The sequence below is a fragment of the Rattus norvegicus genome, chromosome 6 (assembly GCF_021556685.1).
Source record: "Rattus norvegicus strain SHRSP/BbbUtx chromosome 6, alternate assembly SHRSP_T2T, whole genome shotgun sequence".
In the NCBI taxonomy this organism is placed as follows: Eukaryota; Metazoa; Chordata; class Mammalia; order Rodentia; family Muridae; genus Rattus; species Rattus norvegicus.
In genome coordinates, this window is record NC_141539.1 from 110,019,036 (window position 1) to 110,038,368 (window position 19,333).

Genomic DNA, 19,333 nt, shown 5'->3' on the forward strand with positions numbered 1-19,333 from the left:
TCCTCCTCCTCCTCCTCCTCCTCCTCCTCCTCCTCCTCCTTCTCCTTCTTCTTCTTCTTTTTCTGGAGCTGAGGACCGAACCCAGGGCCTTGCACTTACTAGGCAAGCGCTCTACCACTGAGCTAAATCCCCAATCCCTTTTTCCTGATTTGCACATGGTGTCTGATGTCTGTGGTTTGAGGCCAGCCTGGTCTACATAGTGAGTTCCAGGACAGCCAGAGCTACATAGTGAGACCCTGCCTCCAAAAACAAAATAAAATGAAACACAACAAACAAATAAAACCACTTATTTTTCTGGGGCTCCAGAGATGACAACAGTTAACACTCGCTGCTGCTTTGGTGAACCATTCGTTCCACTCCCAGCACCCACATGGCTTACAACCATCTGCAACTTGAGCTTAAGAGGCTCCAATACATGGAATAAAAATAAAAATATTTAAAATAAATTATTTTTCACAAATTCTCAACTTGATTAAGAATGTACACTTAGACCTGAATTCAGAATTGCATTACAGCATGTTTTCAACTAATGCCGTATCAAGCTCATGCAACAATAAAAAAAGCGACTCTAAGATAATGTACGATCCGATTTATATAAAATGTTCAGTGAAAGTCAGTCCACATAGACAGAAAGTAGATTAGTGGTTACCAGGAACTGGAAAAGGTGCTTGCTGATGGATAGTGATAGAAAGTATATTATACGATTAGAAAATGTGGATGGTAACGCAACCTTTTGAATATTCTAAAAATGGCTAGATTGCACGGCGTGTTGAGCTTGTGCTGGAGAAATGGCTCAGCAGGAAAAGCACTTGCTGTTCTTGCAGAGGGGTTTTCCCAGTTTGTTCCCCAGCGCCCACACGGAGGTTTACAACATCCATAACCCTAGTTCCAGGCAACCTAAAATCCTCTTCTGACCTCTGAAGGCACCAGGTATGCATGCCGTGCACAGACAGTCATGCAGGCAAGACACTCAAACATAGAAAATAAATAAATGTTGAATTTAGATATGTTAATTATATCTCTATTTAAAAACAAAACCTAAACATATTATCTGTGGGATTTCCTATTCCTAGAGAGAGTCTCACTGTATAGGTCACAATGCCTCAGATTTGCAATCCTCCTCCTTCGGCTTCCAGAATGCTGGGATTACAGGTGTGGGCCACCATGCTGAGTTCCCTAGCGCAGGCATATATGTTTTTGTTTTTGTTTTTTTTTTAAAATTTATTTATTCTATAAGTACACTTGTAGTTGTTTTCAGACACACCAGAAGAGGGCATCAGATCTCATTACAGATGGTTGTGAGCCACCATGTGGTTGCTGGGATTTGAACTCAGGACCTCTGGAAGAGCAGTCAGTGCTCTTAACCACTGAGCTATCTCTCCAGCCCCATGTTTTTTTTTCCTATTCCTATTTAAAAAAAATTTTTTTTTGTGTGTAGGCATATATGTGTGTTGGAGGCCCAAGGTTGATGTTAGGGATCATTCTTAGTCTCTCTTTTACCTTATTCACTGAGGGAGGTGTCTCAGCAGAACTCAAAGCTCACCAGTAGGGCTAGTTTCAACAGTCAGCTTGGTCTGGTGATCCTCTGTCTTTGCCTGTGGGACCTACCTAGCATTATGTGCGTTCTGGGGGTCTGAGCTCTGGTCTCCACACTTACATAGCAAGTACTTTAAGCACTGAGCCACCTCCTTCCAGCTAGCAGCACGTAATTGTTCTGACATAGTTCCTATGACTATTATACAACTGACACTTATTGGGTACCTTCTAGGACAGATCTAACCAGCGGGCGCTGGGAGGGAGAACCCTGATTGTATTTCAGACCTGGAGAGACAGGTGTGATTTTTACCTCCTACTTGTATTATTTCTTTAGAACACATGTTTGGGTTTGCCATCATGAACAATTGTCACTTCCATGAAAATGTATTTGTTTAGCATCAAATTATCTCTGATGATGCATGGAGTGGCTATGTATTAAGACGGCTGAACACACTTCAATTCTTCCTCCTGGGCAATTTGCAATCTGAAAGAGGTAATTACACAGGAATTCAAATGAAGTCATTTTAGTTTAAAAGGTCATTATTTAGCAAATGATTATGTAAACATATCAGTTAAATGTCTATATTCAGTAGGAATGCTGGAGCAGCACAATATATAAAATACCACAGTTACTTTGCATTAGGTTGAGATGAGAAAGTCGACACCTCTGTCCCTCTAGTTAAGTCTGGGAAACATTTATCTCTGGCACTGGTTAAAGGACGAGAAGCAGCGCAAAGATTTACAGAGAAGGAAGGAAAGGGGACTCCAAACTTACAGCAAAGACAGAAACAGAAGGAGGTATTTGGTCTCCTCTGGGGACTTGTTCCTTTACTCACTAGTTCCTTAGTCTTGGTGCTTAAGTGATTTACCTTCATTTCCACATTAGTAAAATGGGAGCGACAGTGATACAGTAACCTAGAAAATAAAATCAAAGCTGGTGCTGGCGCGCACCTTCAATCCCAGCATTCAGAGGGAAGTGGCAGGTGGATCTCTGTGAATCTAGGCCAGCCTGGCCTACAAAATGAGTTCCAGGATACTCAGGTCAATGTAGCAGCACCCTGATGCAAACCAAACCACACCACACCACACCACACCACACCACACCACACCACACCACACCAAAAAGCAGGAAAAAAAACCTTCATATAATGCATGGTATAACTCAAATTAAGCATGGTACAAACAATAGTGACCCTTAGTGTGAAGAGAAAATTTAGAAGGGAGGAAGACAAATATACTTGAAGTCTCTCATTCAGTTTTTGAACATCTAAGACCTGGAACTCATTCTAGGCAGAAAAGGGGACTTCACACAAAAAGAGCCTGAACTAAGTTTCTTCTCTTTGAGTTTTAGACATAATCTATATTCCCCGTTGTTTTCCACTATCACTTTCATTGTATTTGAGCATTTCCTTTTTCTCTGGTTCACCCATCTGACCACCGAAGGAGCAGAAAAGTATTTCCTGCTGAAAAGTATTTGGAAAGTGATAACATTCTCCTACCTCATTCCTCAGGTTTTCCAGATAAAGTGAAAATTTCGGATGTTCTGCTACCTGGGGCTCCAGTCCATTTGATGGCTGCCCATTTGCTGGCGGTACTGGTATTTTTCAGCTACTGTCTATACCAGTGTTAGAGCTTCGATTAGCTCTTGCTGGAATACTCCTACAGCCGCCTGATTCAGTCTGTTAGGGTTTGCAGCTCCTGGCGAGTTATTCTTACTCAACAAACCTTACCTCAGTTCAGTACTGTTGGTGAAAAGAACCTTAATGATTAAGCTGAAAAATCAATACACATTGTGTAAAACATTTTTAAGGAATTGAAGAGAGAGAAAGGCAGGGGGGAGGGAGGGAGAGAGAGAGAGAGACTGAGACACTAAAGGGCTTGGGCCAGCAGTCCAGGGAGAGTTTGTAACTCTAGCATTATCCTTAATTCACTGAAAGGAATTTGGCATGACCACACCCTATAGTGACTAGTCGGGTGGTTCTCACCCTGTGGGTTTCTAGCCTCTTGGGGGTCTCTCTCCTAAGACCATCGGAAAATATATTTTCATCACGGTTCATAGCAGTAGCAAACTTACAGTTACGAAGTAACAATGAAAATAACTTTATGGTTGGAGGTCACCACAACATGAGGAACTATATTAAAGGGGCGCAGCATGAGGAAGGTTGAAAACCGCTGCCTTAGTCCTCTAGGTCTCAGCTTCCTCACCTACAAAGCAAGGGTTAGACTTGATGCTATTTCTCTTACTGTAATTTCCCAACCTAAGACTCAGAGAATCTAACGTGAATAAAGTTCCTCCTAGAGGCTGGGACTGTAGGTCAGTGTCAGAGCGCCTGCCTAGACCTTGCCGGGACACAGGTTCAACCTCCGGGGAGGGGGAGAAGACCGGGGGTGGGGGGGAAGAAGACCTAGGCGACTTGACCCCCCAAGTCACTGGTTAAACAATTTGCTCTCTGGGTCCTGGCGGCAGGAACGGCCGCGGAGCCCCAAAGACGTTAACTTATGGATATGTATTCTGTGTTTCTTCACTCTCACGAACCTTGGGGACCAAAGGACCGCATGCATCTAAACTTCAAAATCTCGGCCTTAGGGGAGGACACGGAGAAAGGATCAGTCCTGCGCTTGCGCACTGTGGTTCTAGGGCTAAGGTCGTGCAGCCAGCCGGACCCTTTGCTGTTCATCAAATCCCGCGAGATCTCAAACTGACAGCCACGCAGGGGGCCACTGTATCCGGGCACCGGAAGCTGGATGAAGCCGGCAAAAAAGGAGGAAGTTTCAAGCCAGGGTGACCTGTGGGCGTCCTCGTCGAGCTCCCGGCGACACCGGCGGTATAGCTTGGGACGTAGACTAGGGGTTGCCCAGTAACAGGTGCTCTTCATTTTTTAAGAATTCTTAGGGTAAACAGCCTGAAGTTCGGATGCGATTGTGTTTGAGGTGCTTCAGATCTGAACATCTTTTGAGTACCTACTGTGTGCCACGCTTAGGGGTATACTTAAGTCGTGTTAAAAAGCCGACACGCCTTTTTAATCCCCTTGGTGCTGAGGATCTAGGAAGTCGCTTTGAAATTCTGGGCAGATTCCTAGTAATTTCTGTGAAAGTGGTTAGTAACAGGAGCTATAGAAGAAGGTTGGGTTTCTGAGGAAGGGAAGAGCCAGGTAGGAATTCTCACACGGTGGCATAGATGGCAGAGGGAAGGTCAGCAGAGTCCTTTGTGGCAGGATGGTTGGACAAAATAAGGATCAACACGAGGCGTATTTTATTAAAAGGTATCGGGGACGAGTTGTGCGACCTTGGAGAAGTCATTCACCCTGTTTATAGCGTCTGTGAAAAGACAAGGATGTTTGCAACTTCATAGCGGTAGAGGAGGGAGTTGTATTTAAGTAAGCTAATTAACACACCATTATTTTCTTCTGTATTGGAAATTGAACTCAAGACCATCTTCTCCTCCCTCCCCCAGGCATGCTGGGCCAAGTGGTTTTTACTACTGAGCTATTGCCAGTCTATTTTTTTCATTTTTATTTTGAGGCAGGTTCTCACTAATTTGCCAGGTTGGCCTTGAATTTGCCATCTGTACTCCACCCAATAACTGGGATTACAAATGTATGCTACTATGCCAGAGCAAGTAAACCCACTCACCCAGTTTTGGGGCCCCTAGAACATTCCAAGAGATAATCTGTGATGACCTCTCCAAGGTCCCACTTGGCTAGAAACAGAAATCGTTCTCTGCCCCTGTGAGTTCAGTGAGCCTCTCCTTACATTATGCGGCTACACAGACGTTTAAGGCATATTTTTATCATTGAACCAGACCTTTCTTTCAGTGGTATTTTGGAATGGTAGCATCAGTTAGAAACCCACTTTCATTTAACAGCAAATGGGATTTGCTGAGGTCAGCTCTGCCCCGATTGTGATGCCTCCTAATCCACTGATCTTCAGGTCTTGAATGTGATCTGTCTTATTCTAGAAGGAAAACCTGTGAATAAGTCAAGGTTTTTGTTTCTGTGGTGCTGGGTTCCAATCCCAGGCGATGCTGAGCGATTCGAGTGTGTTGATTATTGTGTTGTCGAGGGACACTGAAGTCATCATTAATTAATCAGTTGTGTTTGGCACGTGGAGAGTTCTGATTTCAAGCAGAAGTGGGGGCTTTGGTAGCATCCTTTTCAGGATGAGAAGCAGTGTTTAGGCAGACCTGGTGTATCCTCTTCATTTCTTTCTGTGGTACAGGATTAGCAGAGTGCTTTGCCACCACTGAGCTACATCCTAAGCTAAGCCTTAGATCTTTCTTTCTGTACATGTGATCTCCCGTGTAGTCTAGGCTGGCCCTCAGCTTGAGATCCCCATGCCTCAGCTTCTGGAATGCTGGGATTACAGGCATATATCACCATGCTGACTTTATTATACTGTGTTATGGTTTTTGTTTTTGTTTTTATTTGAGATAAGATCTCTCATACACCAGGCTGGCCTTGAATTTTGTTATGCAGCTGAGGCTGGCTTTGAACTCCGCCCTCTTGCCTCTACCTCTCAAGTTCTGGAGTACAGGTGGGAGGCATCACACTTGGCTCTGTTACGCATGTGTAGTAAGGCATAATGGTGAAAGTAGAGAACAGATAAGGAACTTCACTGTGTGATGCCTGACACTGATTGTCAACTTGACAGGATAGAGAATCACTGAGTAGACAAGCTTCATGGCATACCTTGAGGAATTGACTTCATTCTAAGTTAATTGAGGTGGAAAGACTCACCCCACGGTCGGGTGGTACGATTTCTTAGGTTTGGGCCCTGGGCTGAATAAAAAGGGCAAAGCTAGTTGAACACCAGCATTGGCTGTTCTGCGGTGTGGTGTGACTGGCTGCCCCAAGCACCTGGCATGACTTCCCCGTGACGACTGTACCCTTAAACCCTGAGCCAAAACCACCCATGTCTCCCTTAAGTTGCTCTTGTCAGGGTATTTTATTACAGCAACAGGAAAAGAAACTCAGGGGTTGGGGATTTAGCTCAGTGGTAGAGTGCTTGCCTAGCAAGCGCAAGGCCCTGAGTTCGGTCCCCAGCTCCGAAAAAAAGAGAAAAGAAAAAAAAAAAAAAAAAAAGGAAAAGAAACTCAGTTTGGCAACAGTGCTTTGAAAATTTAGCCATTACAGTACGGTTAATAACCACTCAAGGACAGTCTGCTACTGTAACTGAATAAACTTGCTTTTTAATTTGTATTTATTTACAAATTAATTACAATTATTTACAATTAATTACAAATTAATTTAATTTGTAATTTCTATATGTGGTGATTCCATAGAAAATGTCTCTGGCTGGGTGTAATGAGATGTACCTGGAGTCTGTACCCAGTAGGAGGGTGTGGCAAGGGATGAGCTGGAACTCAGGAATCTGAGCGCCCAGCAGCCACATCTCAAAAAGAAAAATAAAAGTTCCCTGCACTAAATGATGTGAGGAAATAAGATGTAACAGCACTGCCTTTAAAGATTCCCACCCCACCCTGTCCTTCCTCCCTCTCCCCCTCCTCCCAAGCTGAAGCACTTGCCAGGGTCTGGGTGCCATCCCCAATAGTTGGGGAAAGAGAGAAATTGAATCTCTTTGGTCCTCTGAATCTACCTAGCATTTCCAAATAAGAGAAGAGAATATAAGAAGAAGGCAGGTTACACCGGGGAACCAGTCAGGACGTTAGAGAAGCAAAACAGGGAGACTCCAAGTGTGGTGTGTGAGTGTGGTGTGTGAGCCTTGAATCCCAGTCTGGTCATGTGCTGTAGAAACATCTGCAGGCACTGGGCAGGGCGACTTATCCCGATGTCGGAGGGTAAGAAGTTATCTGTGCTGTTGCTTCTGTTACTAATCACTTATTACATAATTACTGTTAACTAGTATTTATGTTGCCAGAGAAACTTTTGAGTGAAATGGGATGGAAATGGGATTTGCTTTAAAGGAAGGCTGGATACCCTGATGAATTGTATCCCAAAGGAAGAGTGAAATTGGGAGCAGCTAGCCATTTCTGCCTCCATCCATGAAATGATCAGTATGAATGCTAGAGAAACTAAGGGAGCAGATGCTTCTGTATTCCTCATCCTGTCTTACTTAACGTGACCAGCATTGGACCATTGGTTCTCTTACCTCTCTGCGTCCCAGGTTTCAAGCCCAGGACCTCATACATACCAGGCAAGTGCCCTACCAGGCTGAAGCTCCAGTCTGAAACACATCATTTTTAGAAAACGTTTTATATGCCGGTATGTTTGCTGGCATGTTTGTGCCTCAAATGCATGTGTAGTGCCCAAGGAGGCCAGAAGAGGGCAATGATCCTCTGGAATTGGATTTGTAAATAGTGGCGCAACCGTGTGAGAGCTAGGAACTGACCCATGTCCTATGCAAGAGCAGCAAGGGCTCTTAATAGCTGAGCCATCTCTCCAGTCCGTTCTTAATAATTGATTAAGAACAGAATTGGGGCTGGGTGTGGTGGTGCAAGTCTTTAAACTCAGTACTTTGGGTTTGAGGCCAGCTTGGTCTACATAGTGAGTTCCAGGACAGCCGGGCCTACATAATGAGACCCTGACTGCAAACAAAAAGAAATAAACAGGAAAAGTGGGATAGTTCCTCTGTAGCGGTGAGTGCCTGCAGGAGTGACAGGGTAGCAGTTCAGTTGTGACGTCAAAGCCCTGTTTGAGGAGGAAGTGGTGGAATATGGGAAGTGTGGAGCCATGAGGTCTGGCGAGAGCTGTGCCTTTCAATCCCACTCCTGTCTTCACCTGTGCTGTGATCTTGGACACACATCATACTCAAGTTCCTTTGTAAAATGAAGTTACTTTAATAATGGATATAATTTCTCCACATCTACTGGGGATTGGTTTCAAGATCCTGTGTATACCAATGGACATCAAAATTTGCAGATGTTCAAATTCCTTAAAAGAAGATGGTCTAATTAGCGTATCATCTCCACTGTTTCCTGTAAACTTCAAGTCCTCTCTAGATGACTTTCAATACTCAACACAATATAAACAGTGTGAACAGTTGTTCCACTATGTTGTTAAAAGTCTGTAGGTGTTCAGTACAGAGACTATCTCTTTTAATACTTCTAAAAATATTGACTGATTGAGATAGGGCCTCGCTGTGTAGTCCAGGCTGGCTTGATCACACTGGCCTCTTGGTTCATACTCCTGGGTGTTGAGATTCTGACTATCGGACATTACACTGGCTTTTTTTTTTTTTTTTTACATACTTTGAATCCATAGTTGACTCTTTGGGTGCAGAACTCAGGGGTATGGTACACTGATTGTGTTCACGTCTAACTTTATTGCAAGTAGTAAAAATGGAGTTTTTGCAAAAGTTATCTGTAAATTTTCATATCTATATAAATACTGACTAGGAAGTCACAAATGAACAGGGAAAATCAGCAAAGCCTACTCTCCTATTAAAAATTAATTATCAACTTAAACATGCAGTATAGAAAGTTTCTTTTTTTGTTTTTTTGAGACAGGATTTCTTTGTGTTGCTCCAGCTGTCCTGGTAACCAGGCTGTCCTCGAAGGCAGAGATCCCCTGACTCTGCGTCCCCAGTGCTGGGGTTACAGGCAGTGTTCGGCTGTGCAGTCAGTCAGTCTGGGTTTGAATTGGCTCCACCGCTCCAGTTTAGTGCTAAGCCCTCTAAGCTGCAGGTGCCTCAGCCTTTTAAGACGGAGGTAATGGCTGAGAGGAGGCTGTGAGGTAGAGGTGGCACTGAGATCTGATGGCCTCTGTTCCATCCCTGCATTGCACGTGGTGACAGAAGAGAACCAGTTCCCTAAGTTGTCCTTGGACCTGCCCTGAGCACTGTGATGTATGTACACCAGTGAGCATGCGTGTACACATGAGCACAGAGGTGGGGCTAATACCATTGGGGGATTCACTGACAGCCACACTAATGTGGGCACATTAGGGGCTTGCTTTTGTTTGCACTGACGAAGCAAAGGGATCTTTGCCAGAACTGAAAATCAGTCTACTTCACTTGCTAGCTCAAAGTATAAATTCTGAAAAAATTAATCTTTTACTTAACTTTTAGTTATTCTACATGAATTTCCTGTAAGTTAAAGATGTAAAAATGCTTTGATGTACATGGATGTGATGGTGTGTGCCTATAATCCTGTCTACTTGGGATGCTGAGGCAGGAGGACTGCAAAGTGGAGGCCATCCTGGGCAACATAGGCAGACTGTCTCAACATAAACATTGAGTTGTAAGCTGAGCCTTGTCAAACAATCGACTAACTTTCAGCCCAAAATAAATATTTTTTTTTTAAAGACAGTGTTATGAACAAGGCATTGAGTTTAACCACGGTGCTGTAGAAAACGTGGTCACACTTTGACATATTTTTAAAGAGTGTTGTTCTTACTTTGTATGTATGGGTGTTTTTTGTCTATGCACCATGCTCATGTTTGGTTCCCTTGGAAACCAGAGAAGATCATTGGACCATTTGATGCAGGAGTTGACTGTGAGCCACCATAAGGATATTTGGAATCAAACCCAGGTCCTCTGGGAGAGCAGCACTGAGCCACCTCTCTAGCCCTTTGATGCATTTAGACTCAGCCAAATTGTCTCAGTTTCGGTCACTATTGCTATGATGAAACACATGACAAAAAGGGTTCATTTTGTCCACAGTTCCATATAACAGTTTATCATCAAAAGCAGTGAGGACAGGAACTCATGTGGGGCAGGAGCTGATTCAGAGGCCATGGAGGGTGCTGCTTACTACTTTGCTCATCATGGCTTGACTGGTCTGCATTATCATGGATCCCAGGACCACCAACCCAGAGATGGGCCCACCCATCAGTCACTCATTAAGAAAATGTCTAACAGGCTTGCCTATAGCCCAATCTTTTTTTTTTTTCTTTTCTTTTTTTCGGAGCTGGGGACCGAACCCAGGGCCTTGCGCTTCCTAGGCAAGCGCTCTACCACTGAGCTAAATCCCCAACCCCACCTATAGCCCAATCTTATGGAGACATTTTCTCAGTTGGGGCTCCCTGCTCTCAGATGACTAGCCTTTGTCAAATTGACATTAAATTAGCCAGCACAATATTCATTTTAATAAATAAATAAAATAAACCTTTGAAGAGCTAGGTATGGTGGCTTGGCCTGTAATCTCAACACTTGGGAGGCTGAGTTAGGAGGATTGTCTCTGAGTTCCCAGCTAGCATGGGCTACTATTGAGTGGAACACTTGTCTCAAAGCAGACAGTAATGGGGCAGGAGGCTCTGCTTCTTGTCCCACAGACAAGATGGTGAAGGTCAGTGTGAATGGATTTGGCCGTATTGGGTGCCTGATTACCAGGGCTACCTTCTCTGCATCTGGCAAAGTGGAGATTGTTGCCATCAATGTCCTCTTCATTGACCTCAACTACATGGTCTACATGTTCCAGTATGACTCTACCCATGGCAAGTTCAACGGCACAGTCAAGGCTGAGAATGGGAAGCTTGTCATCAATGGGAAGCCTGTCACCATCTTCCAGGAGTGAGATCCCGCTAACATCAAATGGGTGATGCTGGTGCTGAGTATGTCATGGAGTCTACTGGCGTCTTCACCACCATGGAGAAGGCTAGGGCTCACTTGAAGGGTGGGGCCAAAAGGGTCATCATCTCTGCCCCTTCGGCCAGTGCCCCCATGTTGTGATGGGTATGAACCACGAGAAATATGACAACTCCCTCAAGAGTGTCAGCAATGCATCCTGCACCACCAACTGCTTAGCCCCCCTGGCCAAGGTCACCATTGACAACTTTGGCATCGTGGAAGGGCTCATGACCACAGTCCATGCCATCACTGCCACTCAGAAGACTGTGGATGGCCCCTCTGGAAAGCTGTGGCATGATGGCCATGGGGCAGCCCAGAACATCATCCCTACATCCACTGGTGCTGCCAAGGCTGTGGGCAAGGTCATCCCAGAGCTGAACGGGAAGCTCCCTGGCATGGCCTTCTGTGTTCCTACCCCCAATGTATCCGTTGTGAATCTGACATGTTGCATGGAGAAACCTGCCAAGTATGATGACATCAAGAAGGTGGTGAAGCAGACATCTGAGAGCCCACTAAAGGGCATCCTGGGCTACACTGAGGACCAGGTTGTCTCCCGTGACTTCAACAGCAACTCCCACTCTTCCTTTGATGCTGGGGCTGGCATTGCTCTCAATGACAACTTTGTAAAGTTCATTTCCTGGTATGACAGTGAAAACGGCTACAGCAACAGGGTGGTATACCTCATGGCCTACATGGCCTCCATGGAGTAAGAAACCCTGGACCACCCACCCCAGCCCAGCAAGGATACTGAGAGCAAGAGAGAGGCCCTCAGTTGCTGAGGAGTCCCCCTCCCAACTCAGTCCCCCAACACTGAGCATCTCCCTCACAATTCCATCCCAGACCTCCCTACTCTCTTAATACCATCAGTAAAGTTCTCTGTACACACACACACACACACACACACACACACACACACACACACAAGACAGAGACAGACAGAGGGAACTTAATTGGCAAAAGCACTTTCCTTGCAATCCTAAGGACCTGAATTAGGTTCCAGAATCCACACAATGGGCCAGTAAGATGGCTTAGCTGATAAAGGTGCTTGCTATGAGCCTAGCGGACTTGAGTTCAACCCCAGAACATGAGTGTGGAGGAAGAAAAATGACTTGTATATGACCTCTGACCTCTTCACATACACCATGGTATATATAACATGCCCCACCCCCCCAATAAGAATGTAAAAGAACAAAAAGAAAGCTGTTTTGTAATTCTAGCACCTGAGAATCTTGATCTCTGGGGCTCCCTGGCCAGCAGCAGCCTGATGGGTTAGCTGCATACCAGTGAATAATTAAACAAGGGGATGACACCTAGGAGCAACACCCCAGGTTAACTTCTGGCTTACACATGTGCACACATGTGCACCTGCACACACACTCAGAACACACACTTACACAAAAGAACCTTTGAAAGAGGGTTTTTGTGTTTTTGTTTTTGGCGGTTTGTTTTGTTTGTAATACTGTCTCACTGTGGAGCTCTGACTGGCCGGGAACTCACTCTGTAGATCAGAGTAGCCTTGAATTCACAGAGTTCTACGTGCCTCTTTCTCCAGAGTGCTGTATTAAAGATGAGCACCGTCATGTCCAACTAAACAGTAGTTTAAAAGTACTTTTAGGGGTTGGGGATTTGGCTCAGTGGTAGAGCGCTTGCCTAGGAAGCGCAAGGTCCTGGGTTCAATCCCCAGCCCCGAAAAAAAAAAAAAAAAAAACAAAACAAAGAAAAGAAAGTACTTTTAGTTTAACTCATGTGGGTGTCAGGGCCATGTGGATGCATGCTCCATGTGGAGATCAAAGGACAACTTGTGGAGGTCAGTTCTCACCATGTGGGTCCTGGGGATCAAATTCTAGTCATTAGCTTGGCATCAGGGGCCTCTACCCACTGAGCCATCCCGCTGACCAAGCACTTAAGGTCCTTGTGTCCCATCTTGGCTGTACATATGTTAGGCAAGTACTTCACTATCGAGCTGTACGTCTGTACGTCTGGTTCCTCCATTAGTGCTTTTTATATTTATAGCTTAAATGACTGCCTGATTCTGGTGGAACATGAAATGCTGGTTTTTGTTTTGTTTTTTTGTTTTTTTTATTTTTTTGGTTTTGTTTTGTTTTTAATCCTGCCTTAGTAAAATACTTAATCCTGATGGTGTGAAGATGAATGTGCCCAGATTACCCAAGACCAAGTCATTTTGTCTTCTTCAGTCTTCAGTGAACTTGATCCTATTAGCTAAGGATTCTAATTGGATTTAGTTGTTTTTGCCAGATGTTCACTTTAGGAGCAAACTGACAGGTTAGGCTCTGCTCTCTTCAGTTCGTGTACACGGGCATTTGCCCAGTCTGTGTCTGTGTACCGTGTGCATGCAGTGCTGCAGGAGAACAGGAGGGGTCAGATGCCCAGTACTGGCCTTGGGCGCTGCCCTGTGCATGCCGGGAACTAACCTTGGTTCCTGGGGAAGGGCAGCCAGTGCCTTTGACCACTGAACAATCTCTCTTACCCCCTTTTAGAATCTCAGAAGCACAAATGGAGTTTTAATTTTTTAATTGAATACTTTATATCTTTCTAATGAATTTTTCTTCTAATTACAGGAATTATTTTATATAGAAGTCTTGTGAAACCATTGCACAAATCAAGTGATGATCATACAAAGAGTGGTATTGGATTCCCGACCTGGTATGTATCTGTCTGTGGTAAATGACAGTTGTGGTCTCTGGTAATCATAATGCACATGGAATTGTAACATCTTACATGATGTCGGGGTGGCAAACTAAGGTAGGAAGGTAAATTAAGACAGTACATTTTGGATCTAAAAAGACTAGTAAATATATCAGATGAAATGTCTTAAACAGTGCCATTTTCAGTTTTCAGATGATATCCTTTCAAGGCCATTGAGTCATAATGTTTGAAAGGTTATATAGAAAGTGTATAATTTTAGAATTTTTCCTTTTGGTAGGTATAACTGATTCTTATGTGAGTACTGATATCCACCTGAATTGTAGAAGCATAGATGTGGGAGGAATCCGAGAAGCATGGGCCGTTGTTTTGTGGGCCTGTTTTGTTGCTTGCCTACCATGTTTTCTGCCCTCAGTTTTAGGGTGGTGAACAGTTGCTTTGAGATTTACATTGGATCCCCACCTTGGAAATCTGACCGTTCTTTTTTTTTTTTTTTAAAAGAGACTCAAGCGCTAATAGTCTACCAAAGAAGCCATTTTCTTTTTCTTTTTTTATTTATTTGATTTATGAGTACACTGCAGCTGTCCTCAGACACACCAGAAGAGGACATCGGATCCCATTACAGATGGCTGTGAGCCATCATGTGGTTGCTGGGATTTGAACTCTAGACTTCTGGAAGAGCAGTCGGTGCTCTTAACCACTGAGCCATCTCTCCAGCCCCTTGACAGTTCTTGAAAGGAAATTTGCTCACGTTAAATGTAGTTCAAGAAAAACACAGTGTGGAGATGATTGCATCTGCTTTAACGTCTTTCTCCAACCTTGAAAGTTCTAGTTACCTTATTTTCAAGCCTTTAAAACAAAACAATAAATGTTCACCTGTGTCTCTGCTTCTTAAAATGAAGACGGAAGCTTACCTAACTTTTTTTTTTTTACCTTTCTGTTACTTGGCAAATTTTAATTCCATAATTAAAAGAAAAACTTGAGTTCAATTTTCTAAGGATTTATTTGTCTTTTTGTGTATGGGCATTTGCCTGCAATCGTATATGTGTGCACCGTGTGCATACCTGGTGCCATGGGTCCCCTGGAACTGGGACTACAGAGTGTCCTAGTTAGGGCTCACTGCTGTGAACAGACACTGTGCAGGTTCAGAGCTTTAGTCATTGTCATCAAGGTCGGAACATGGCAGCATCCAGGCAGGCCTGGTGCTAGAGAAGAAGCGAAAAGTTCTGCATCTCATTCCAAAGGCAAAAAGAAGAGTGGCTTCCAGTCAGCAAAGAGAAAGGTCTCAAATCCTACCCCACAGTGACACACTTCCTCCAACAAAGCCACACCTACCCCAACAAGGCTGCACCTCCGAATCGTGCAATTCCAGAGGCCAACCATTCAAACCACCACACAGACAGTTGAGAGCTGCCATGTGGGCACTGGGAATTGAGCCCCACCCTCTGGAGGAGCAGTTAGCGCTCTTAACCACACTGAGCCATTCTCTAGGCCGAGGTCGATTTTTTTCGTTTTTCTTTTTTGAGAATTTATTTAATGTGTATTGGGATTTTGCCTACATATATGTCTGTGTACCATGTGCATGCAGTGCCCATGGAGGCCAGAAGAGGGCACTGGATTCGACTGGAGTTACAGAAGGTTATTAGTGGCCCCTGGAAGATCTGCAGGTGCTCTCAACCACTGAGTCCCCTCCACTCATCCTGAGCCCCATCCCTGACCCCCAGCCTCCTATCCTCCCTCCTATTTTTTTTTTAAAGAGGTCTCTCTATGTAGCCTTGGATGGCCTGGAACTCACCATGTAGAGCTGGATGACTTCAAATTCAGAGTCCACTGCCCGTCTCTTGGGAGTACTTTAAATCCTAGGGTAACACTTGGAAAATAACAAAAGTCTGGGCATGGTGGTGTACACCTTGTTCCAGCGTAAGAAGCATAGGCAAGTAGGTCACCAAGTTTGAGGCCAGCTGGTCTAAGTTTGGAGAACTGTGTGGCAAAAGGCTACATAGTGAGACTGCCTGGAACAAAAAAAGCAACTTTTTAATTTCATCACTTTGCCTGTAAATTTAGGGAAAAATGGAAATCCCGTTGCAGAGAATTTCAGGGTGGAAGAAGTCAGTTTACCGGATACTATCAACGAAGGACAAGTTCGAGTAAGAACTCTCTATCTCTCCGTGGATCCTTACATGGTAAGAAGCAGGGTGTTGGAAGTTGTTGAAAAGTAATTGTTTTTATATTTTAATGTTGTTGCATCAGAATTTTATTGTGAAGGCAAAGGCAGGAGATTCTATGTAGGTTCGAGGCCAGCCTAATCTATATAGCTGCAGAACAGCCAAGGCTATGTAGTGACAGCCTTTTTGAAAAAAACAAGCGAACAAACAGCAAAGACAAAAACAAACAAACAAAAAAACTGTGGAAAAATGCGGTTAATGAAGTTCTTCCAAAAGCTTTAAGGTAGTAAAAATAATATGAAAAATTCTCAAATGGGGCTGTGAGATAGCTCAGGGAGTAAAGGCACTTGGGGCAGTGAGATAGCTCTGTGAGTAAAGGCACTTGTGCCAGCCCTGATGCCTAGAACCCACATGTAGGAGAGACCCAGCTGCTGTGAGTTACCCTCTGACGAGTACCCACACTCGTACTGTGACAGTGTCATATAAGCCTGGGTTAGTTCTATAATTTGGCAGTCATGCTAAGCTATGAACATTTGTGTACAAAGTTTATATGCACTGCTTTCATTTCTCTTGATACATACCTAGAGATAAAAATGTTTCTTTATATGGTAAATAGTCTTGTGACCCCACAAGGCTGCTGCACTTGTCCCTTGGAAATGCAAGTCCCAGAGACCAAAGCCCTGTAGCTCTGAGATCTAAGGACAGAAGAAAGGTGTCCACTCGAGAGGAGGACAGAGTCATCTGTGTCCCAGGTGTTTTTTTCATCCAGCCCCTGACCACTTGACTAGACGGTGCCTTATGGGCAGATCTTACCCACTGAGCCTACCACTTTATATGCAGATTTCTCAGGAAACACCCTCTTCACAGACATACTTAGAAACAACACTTATGCATCAAGTAAACACTTCTCTAATCTTGTCAGATAAACATATAAAATTAAGTATTTTTCTCTCCACCCATGTCCCCCATCATCCTGGGGAGTTTGATGTTGGGCAAGAGTTCTACCATTGAACTACAACCCCACTAACCCCCACAGCGGAATCGCCACAGGTTCAACTCGAGTCTTTTAGCAGGTGCGTATACAATGGTGTCAGTACCACTTGCTGAAAGGACTGTACTTTACTCATAGTACCTTTGTTGGAAATCCGCTGCCCATGAGTGGGCATGGAGGCTCAGCTGCTTCCCAGCCATCCCAGCACTGGGAAAGCTGAGACAGGAGAGTCACTGCAAGTTTGAGGCTAGCCTGAGTTACAGTGAGAGCTTATGTCAGTAATAAAAATGTTTTTTTTTTGTGTGTGTGTGTGTGTGTGTGTGTGTGTGTGTGTGTGTGTGTGTACATTACCACAGCACATGTGTGGAAGCCAGAGGAAAACCTACAGGAAGGAGTCTGTTTTCCCCTTCTACCATTTGCGTCCTGGTTTTCCACCTTGGACTGTCAGGGTTGGCATCAAGCACCTTATCTGCCCAGCCATCTCACTGAACTTATAAATTGGAGGGTTTTTCCTTCTGTCTTAGAATTTGTAAACAATTTGTATCAATTATAACCACTGAGCCATCTCTTCAGCCCCACTTCATTTTTTTAAATCAGTATGTGTGTGTGTGTGTGTGTGTGTGTGTGTGTGTGCGCGCATGTGTGTGTGATCTGTGTGAAAGAATGCATGTGCTGTGACATACATGTAGAGGTCAGAGGATAGTGTTATGGAATCAGTTCTCTCTTTCCACCTTTAGGTGGGCTCATGGGTCACACTCAGGTTGTCTGTGTCACCTCTGGCCCATTCCACTTTATTTTTTGAGACAGGGTCCCTCCTGAACCTAGAGATTCTGACCCAGCCAAACTGGCTGGTGATCTGCTTGGCTTCAGCCCCCAGGCCCACCAGTGCTGATGGTACAAACACACATTTTAAAACTCCCAAAAGGAAAAGCTGGCATTTAGATGGTTTCCTTAATGAACTCCACTCATTTTTCAATTTTTAAAAATTATATCTATGTATATGTGTTTGTGTGGGTACTTGCATGTGCTCACGTGTGGAGGCCAGAGGACAACTTTTGAGAGTGGGTTCTTTTCTCCTTCCATTGTGTGAGTTCCGGAGATTGAATTCGGGCTTGGTGACAAGTGCTTTAACTGCTGAACCATCTCAATGACCTTATTACGTGTCTTTTTTATATCAGAACCATACTGTTTTGATTACTACAATCTGATCTAGAATAGATCTAAATTTCTCTTCAGTTGCATTTCTTTACTGAGAAAAGCCAGGTACATGGTTTCCCCAATTGTTGCAGATTGGAGAGATGGCTCAGTTGTTAAGAGCCCTTGCCGCTCTTCCAGAAGACCAGGGTTCAGTTCCAGCACCCCATGACATTTTACAGCTGACCTGACACAGTCACACAGATACAAGCAAGGCAGCAACACACGTGAGATACAGACAACCAACGGAACGACAGGTAGAGCAGAGAGACCCGCATGGTCTTAGCTGGTAAATTAACCCTGCCTCAGTGAGAGCTGTCTTCCTTCCAGCGCTGTAAGATGAACGAAGAGACTGGTGCTGACTATTTGGCCCCGTGGCAGCTGGCACAGGTGGCTGACGGTGGAGGACTTGGAGTTATAGAAGAGAGCAAGCACCAGAAGTTGGCCAAAGGCGATTTTGTGACTTCTTTTTACTGGCCCTGGCAAACTAAGGCAATTCTAGACGGGAATGGCCTTGAGAAGGTGATGTATAATAAAACTTTATGTTTTGCCTTATTATTTATTTCTGCATTCATATTATTCTGTTAGAAAGGGAGTGACATTTTCTTTTAGATAATGTGGAATAATAATGCCAAGTATAAAAATGTAATGTGAACAATTGATATAATAATGCCCAAGTGTGGAAAGATTCTGTCTTTTTTCACTGTTGGCTGCCAGACAGCATCAAAGAACATTATTATCATCTCAGATTGAATGTATAATACAAAGCTGAGCCATAAGCAGAAAAATATTTAATACTGGGGGCTGGAGAGATGGCTCAGCAGTTAAGAGCACTGACTGCTTTTCCAGAGGTCGTGAGTTCAATTCCCAGCCACCACATGGTGGCTCACAACCATCTGTAATGGGATCTGATGCCCTCTTCTGGTGTGTCTGAAGACAGCTACAGTGTACTCACATACATAAAATGAATAATTAAAAAGAATTTAATACTAGGAACTAGAAATCCCCCATATAATTGTAAATGCTAAAGCTGCCTGAGGAATAGCCAAATATATGAGGAATGAGCTTATTGATGTCAGAAATGAAGATGTCAGGCATTGAGCCACGTAAAAGGACCAGTTCTTGTTTGGCCTATAAGACCTGGTGACTTTATTTAGTTTAGGTGACGTAATTTGACCTAAATGATCTATCAGTGGAGACAGTGCTTTATCTCTTCATACTTCAGGTGTTTTTCTAGCTTTGTTTTGCTTTGTTTTTT

The 19,333-nt window shown here is 44.1% G+C and overlaps 1 protein-coding gene and 1 long non-coding RNA gene across 18 annotated transcripts in view; one reads left to right on the forward strand and one right to left on the reverse strand.

The window, feature by feature from the left end:
• Positions 1-580: 580 nt before the first annotated feature.
• LOC148005388 (uncharacterized) lies at positions 581-4,178 on the reverse strand. 4 transcript variants are annotated; one of them, XR_015623200.1, is made up of 5 exons: positions 4,073-4,178; positions 3,611-3,741; positions 3,036-3,278; positions 2,312-2,451; positions 1,209-2,020 (listed from the first exon to the last, which is right to left on the reverse strand). It is a non-coding gene; the product is annotated as an uncharacterized LOC148005388 (long non-coding RNA). The 4 variants fall into 4 exon arrangements; XR_015623201.1 differs by lacking the exon at positions 3,611-3,741 and having other exon boundaries at positions 581-2,020; XR_015623203.1 differs by lacking the exon at positions 2,312-2,451 and having other exon boundaries at positions 1,431-2,020.
• Positions 4,179-4,239: 61 nt separating this feature from the next.
• Positions 4,240-19,333, forward strand: part of Ptgr2 (prostaglandin reductase 2) — a 31,737-nt gene continuing 16,643 nt past the window's right edge. For 3 of the 14 annotated variants that reach the window (NM_001399433.1, NM_001399426.1, NM_001015009.2), the window contains exons 1-4: positions 4,240-4,401; positions 13,641-13,725; positions 15,790-15,908; positions 18,406-18,597. In NM_001399433.1, coding sequence (NP_001386362.1) covers positions 13,689-13,725; positions 15,790-15,908; positions 18,406-18,597 — 348 coding nt within the window. In that variant the 5' untranslated portion in view covers positions 4,240-4,401; positions 13,641-13,688. Of the gene's footprint in view, positions 4,402-6,186; positions 6,259-7,459; positions 7,690-13,640; positions 13,726-15,789; positions 16,964-18,405; positions 18,598-19,333 lie in introns of those variants that run through there. The other 11 variants (XM_087552788.1, XM_087552795.1, XM_087552789.1 and 8 more) reach the window with 8 other exon arrangements.